Source organism: Gavialis gangeticus, unplaced genomic scaffold (assembly GCF_001723915.1).
Source record: "Gavialis gangeticus isolate Ggan-Ray unplaced genomic scaffold, GavGan_comp1, whole genome shotgun sequence".
NCBI classification, from domain to species: Eukaryota; Metazoa; Chordata; order Crocodylia; family Gavialidae; genus Gavialis; species Gavialis gangeticus.
Window position 1 is genome coordinate 30755574 of NW_017728993.1, and position 6273 is coordinate 30761846.

A 6273-nucleotide genomic window follows, 5' to 3' on the forward strand; every position below is an offset into this window, starting at 1 on the left:
TTAAACCAGTTTATGTGTAAATGTCTGTCCCTAGCCTAAGTGCAGGCACAGAACACTTATAAGACACCAGCCCACTCTACTCCTTAGGGTGCTGGTGGATAAGTTTGCCTCATAAAATATAAACTACACCTCACTATATCAGTTTATGTGAATCAGGCTTCACTGATTTTGAGTTGGGAGTTTGGTCAAAATGTCTTAATACACAATTTCAAGGCTCAGAACATTTAAGTGCAAGAGCAGTGTGTAAATATTGCCATTTAATTAACATTATACAATATGTTTCCTATACACGCTTACATAACTGTCTGTTTTTCAAGCAATAGGTTTTTGTGGCAAGTTAGAAACTGGTGGATTTACTGCAAATACTGCCATAAATAAACCTTCACAAACCAATATAGGTAACACAAACAAACGGTTATGTCTGTTGTCTGAAATGCAGCAAAAAGCAGAGTTATGGCAGGTGTGACACCTGATAGCTAAATTGAAATTTATAGAATGCATATGGCAGAATTTCATTTTTCTTTTTCATTTAACGATCAAAAACTAGATGACAGACAGTGTAAAATGAAAACAGATGAAATGAATTTCCACATGGGTCCTGCCAAGTTTCATTTTCTCTGTAAATTCTTAGAAAGCCCAGAATCTATTCCCACATGTATGGCTGGAATCTGCAGATTCTGCAATTTACCTTTTCATTCTGCCATCTGAAAGTCCGCCAAGCTCAGTATGTTTGAAAAGACAGGCCTGTTTGTTATGGGACCAAGATCTTTCTGATTGACTTGATGGTCTAAAACATATTATAGATATATATAAATATATAAATATTAGTTTTAAAACCTTTGAAAGCCATGGTCATTATAAGGCTTTTTTTTCTGATGAAAGTTGCAAGGCTGGATAATGAATGAAGTGTAATGGAAACTTGATATGGATTTTTAACTATGTGCTGAGGTAAAAGGTGAATCTGGTTAAGTAAGCAACAGATCCTTTTACTTGCTCTGATATGAAACAAGAGTCCCCGTGGAATAAGTTTCAGACAGGCATGAAGAATTTATTTTTAATCAGTTTTAAAATATAGTCTATAATAAGCAAGCCCTTAGTGCCTATACAGTGCCTATCATCATAAATAAATAAAAAGAAATAACTTACAGTGGGGCTTATGGAAAATGGTAAACTGAATGCAGGACTTTTGAATCTGTGGGCTTCTCTATCCTTTCTAAGAATTCCTACATCATCCTTTCATCAGGAGCTGTTGGCAAAGATGCTTACAACCATGTGTATGTACTCACTAAAAATCAATACAGAGTAGATGAAAGGCAATTTTTAAAGGCTAACGTGCAAAACGTTAAATTTGTGCTGCACAAACCATATATAATCTCACCAAGGACAATTGAAATTGTATCAAATATAGCAAAGATTATGGTATATTACACAGTAAGGTTAAATAATTTGAAGATTGATGATTGACCCAGTCTCTAGGAAGCTTTTGGCGATATGGCATATTAAGGACTCCATATAAAAATAAAATGTCTTCTCATAATAGGGAAATAAATTCAATCTGCGTTTTGAGGCTTTGTTTTGTTTTGGTTTTCTTGTAAAGAAAACACTTGGCTAGTGATATGATGGGTTAAATTAAGGAAATTAAGCTTATGAGGGAAGGTTTGCATTTTATGCATTTACTACAAAGTATACGGAAATTGACTTTTTTATTTCACCAAATGCTGTTATTCAATTCCAGTCTTGTAATTGTGATGTACCATTTAAAATTCAAAGAACAGGCTTAAAAAATCTTTTTGGGTCAAAGAATTTATGCTTAGCATTAAATTATTTTTGTTTTGTCTGAGAAAGATTTATGCTTTACATGTTTGACTTCCTACGCTTTGGCTAACCCTTTGAAGCCAACAAGACTTCTATCTGTGAGTCAAATTAAATATGTGAGTAAAACCCAAAAGGATCAGGGCCTAAAGAAAGAGCCTGGAAATGTTGTCTCTACTTGGTAGATGGAGTAATGAGGCACAGAGAGATAAGAGACTGGCCCAAGATCACATTAGAAAGCTGTAGCAAAGCAAGGATTTAAATGCAGTTTTCTGAATGTCTAGTTCAGTAATCGCAACTTTTCCTCTCATTTATAAATTAAATACTTTGTCTGAATTCAATGCAAACAGCAAATTCATAACCCACTGCATCCTGATAGTAGCTTTGTAAATAAGTATATATTGGTACCATGTGTGTATTGCATAGCACAACTATTCTGATGGGGTGCTACCATGGCACCAATAGCATTGTGGTAAAGTAAGCAGCTGGGTTTCAAACTGAGCAACCCGACACAAAACACCCTATTAGGCGCTAGAGTTGAGCATCCAGATCAATTTGGAAAAGCTTTGGAAAAGATTCAGCCGATTCAGAGATTCAGCCATAGACTAGACAGGTGGCTAACAGCTGCCTCCAACTGGTAAGTCTGTTGGGGTTGGGGTGGGGAGGGCAGAGGTGTGGGGGAGGGAGGGATTGGGCCTAGAACAAGCTGCCAAGCTGGGGCAGGGGGCACGTTACCTGGGGAGGGGGGTGGGGAGGCACAGGCTGCAGATGCGGCAGTGCTGGAAGTGGGGGCTCTGCCCTGCGGCGCTTTCCCAGCCGGGGCGGTGGGGGCAGGATGCGGAAGCAGCTCGATCCAGGCAGAAGGGAGCAAGTGGCAGCAGGGCATAGCCCCTGCTCCCAGTGCTGCTGAGCCCACATCCTGCCCTTCTCTCCCACACTGGTTGGCAAGTGGTGACAGAGCAGTGCTCCTGCTCTCAGTGCTGATGTGGGTGCAGTAGCACTGGGAGCAGGGGCTATTCCCTGTTGCTGCCTGGCACAAGCCACACCTGCATTGTGCCTCTGCCCCCTCCCCCACACTGCCTGGGCAAGCAGCAGCAAGGCATAGCCCCTGTGGCTCCCCACACCGGGACAGAGGCAGGCACAGCCAGAGGAGCCATGGCTGCCCTGCCTGGCCCCATTCCCTGCCCAGCCCAGCCTCCTGGCACTTGTCAGAGCCCAACAGTGCTCAGCCCCAGCAGCCCCAGCTTCCAGGCAGTGCATGGCACCCTGCTGAGTTGCACTGCACCCACCCATGGGGCAGTTGCTGCATGGGTGCCAGTGGGGGCAATCCCCGCTGTCCCCCGCTGTTCAGGGGGGCTCTGCCATGAGTGCCCAGAAGCCCGAATCACCACACCTACAGCTGGTGACTACAGGGCTTTCTTTTTTTTAAAGTGCTGGGACTAGGCTGGGGCTGGGCGGGAGATGGGGCCGGACAGGGCAGCCATGGGGGCTTCTCCCACAGCTTACCCCCCTGGGGGGAGGTAGGCACAGCTGGAGGAGCTGCCCAGCTGTGCCTGCCTCTCCTCAGCTGATCCAAATCACTGAATCTGTCCAAATCAGTGCCGAATCTTCTGAAGCTGATTTGGCCGAATTGATTCAGGACGGTGATCCAGATCTTCGAATCGAATCTCTTGTCTCCAAAATTGGCTGAATTCAAATCCATTACTTCTCTATTAGCATGGGCCTATTAGGTCAGTAGCCTGATTCTACCCTCATTCCTGCCAGTCTTAGTCTGCATTTAAGTGAACATACATCTGAATGATGTTACTGCTAAATAAGAATCCCACTGGCCACTTAGTCCATGTTGCCTGTCTGCTCGGCCAGTGTATGCTGTCTCACTCTGTATGTCTAAAACCATACATACTGCATCTTATTGTAGACATTTTCAGAAAACTTTTTCTAAGAATAATTCAGATTTTTTTCACTTACTTTCTTAATTGTTTCTTTGAGACCTAAGGAGTCTCCTGTTAAAACTTGTGCTTTGAAGTAAAGAGTAGCAAACACTTTTCATTATTTACCATATTACTCTGTGTAGGTTTTGTAGCTGAAGAATTTCAAATAAAACATTAAAACCCTCCTCCTTCAAAAAGGAAGTTTAATAAGTACAGAAGAGATTTGCATAAAACATTTTAAAAGACAGAGATTAAAAAAAATCTAAAACACATGATAGCAGTCAAGAACTGTAGGGAAAAATGAGAAGCTTAAAAATATAATCAACTCCTGTTAGCAGGAGTGGTGAAGGGAAATAAGAAGAGAGTTTTCAAATGTATCTAGGGGAAAAGAGAAACAAAAGATAAAACAAGACCTCTGAATAATAGAGGAGAGAGGAGGAAGAACAATCACCAAGGACTTAGGCATGGCAAAACTCCCATGTAAATATTTCTCCTCAGCTTTTAATAGCTAAGAATCACGAAGAGACATGGACTAGGAGCACAATTCAAGAAACCAAAGGGGAAAATGTAAAACCAATTTGCAGGAGGGAGAATGTAAACATATATTTAACAAAGTTAACAATGGAGGCTCCAGATGCAGAAGGGCTACATCCTAGAAGCCTGAAGGATTTGGAGAAAGAACAAGCAGAACCATTCCTAATATTATATGACAAATCCTGCAAATGGTGCTGCAGTACCCAAAAGCTGGGAAAATTATAATGCTTCAGTTTAAAAGAAAGGAAGGATGGACCACTCAGACACTTGTCAAACTTTTAACTAGATTTTCACTCTAGGTGAAGAACCTGAATGCATACCCAGTGAATACATTTATGGGAAACGGACGGAGTGGAAAACATCTCACAAGAGTCAACCTAGCTTTGCTGAGCTCAGACTAACATCACCTGAGCAGCTTTTTTCACATACGGTACTGGGAAAATAAAGAAAAGCTGGTAGGGAAAGTTAATTTGATTTTAGCAAGATGTTTTGATCAAATGGTAATCAGAAGAGCCACTGAGATAATGGAGATGAATTGCTGGGTTAAGATGATGGTGTGGTGGTAGCAATTAGTTTTCAGATAAGGTATTATCAAGCATGAGTCATGGCTCAGTCCAGCTAGCATTGTTCAACATAATCTTTAATGACCCTGAGGATGTGATTAATTTGGCACTGATCGCAATTACAGTTAGAATAGGGAGTTATAATAAATAAGTCAATTTTTTAGGTGTTGACGATACATGGGACTTGGGATAGGATGCTGAATCTTGATTGCGCAATGGTTAGATGAGCATTTTGTAAAAAAATGAAAGATCACACTGGGGAAAGAGTAAATCACAGCTTGTAAGTGCTTGTGTCTGAGTAAAATTGAGAAAACCATTAAGACAGTGAGGTGGGAAAATGGTGAATAAAATTAAGGAAGAGTTCACATTATAATGACATTAAGGAAAAAGGGCAGTTTTGTTTTGGGATGGACTCCCCAAGGCCACATTTTTCATCATTTTGCCTCTCCTGTAGTCACTTCCATGTGTGCAAAGTGTATGGAAACTTCTAGCAAATGAGAGGCTGCATTTTCCCACAGCTTTGCAAAGGGGCAAGCGACAACGTGAAAATGCAGCAAGTTGGAGAATCAGCTCCATTGACTGTTCTGGCAGAACTAGAGGTCTCAAAGCCATTCTACGCCCTGTACATTGTAAACCTGGTGCATTTTTTGAAAAATGGCACCAGAAAGAGAGAAAGTTTTCCTGTAGGGAAAATTGTATGACTAAGAGTCTTCAGAATTCACCTTCTGGGAGATAAATGGAATTTATTGGCTCATGCCCTGTACCAGCCATCTGGCAGCAGGATTTTGACAGCCACTACTGCCAATAGCACTTCAGTCAGCATTAATTTGCACTGGCTTGAATTTAGAGGATGAGAATGCAATAGTGCATAACTAGCCTGAGAGTCTGCGTGTGCTGGAGGGAGAAAGATGTTTTTCTCTCAGGATGCTTTGTGAATGTTACTGCTGCTAAGGCTACAAAGCCCGTGGGGTTTGCTCGCTATTTCACTAAAAGGCATGAAGGTCTTGCTAATCTAACACCGGACACCAGTCCACCACTTCCCAAGCTACTCACCTTTTGTAATGCACAAGGTAGCCATTGGAGCAGTGTGTCGTGGCACATACATGGCACTGACCTTCATGTGGGTGCTATGAAGCCTACCTTTTGTGCTGTAGGATTGAATCAGTTCCTTTGTGTTCAGGACCATCCAAATCCATAAATAATGGGAGCAGCGGTGGTTTGGCCCCTAGTAAGCCCATAAAAAATGTTTTGCTTTTGTGTTGTGGAAAGCTGCATTCATGCGATTCTAACTGAATCTGCTGGCATTTGAGGCAGCAGTCTTTCTGTTCTCAGAAGATACTTTCAATTTTTTCCTTTTACAGATTTTTTTTATATTCCAGCCCCTTCTATTACATACAGTTCTTTCTGTCTTCCCCTCCCCTCCCCTCCCCTCC

At 41.8% G+C, this 6273-nt stretch overlaps 1 protein-coding gene and 1 long non-coding RNA gene across 2 annotated transcripts in view; one reads left to right on the plus strand and one right to left on the minus strand.

Annotated features, from left to right (window-relative positions):
- ADGRL4 (adhesion G protein-coupled receptor L4) overlaps positions 1-6273 on the minus strand; it is a 262937-nt gene that overhangs the window by 194879 nt on the left and 61785 nt on the right. Inside the window, 1 exon segment of the mRNA XM_019501503.1 lies at positions 5981-6065. Coding sequence (XP_019357048.1) covers positions 5981-6065 — 85 coding nt within the window.
- The window catches only part of LOC109286774, a 63852-nt gene that overhangs the window by 56157 nt on the left and 1422 nt on the right, over positions 1-6273 (plus strand). The window lies entirely within an intron of this gene.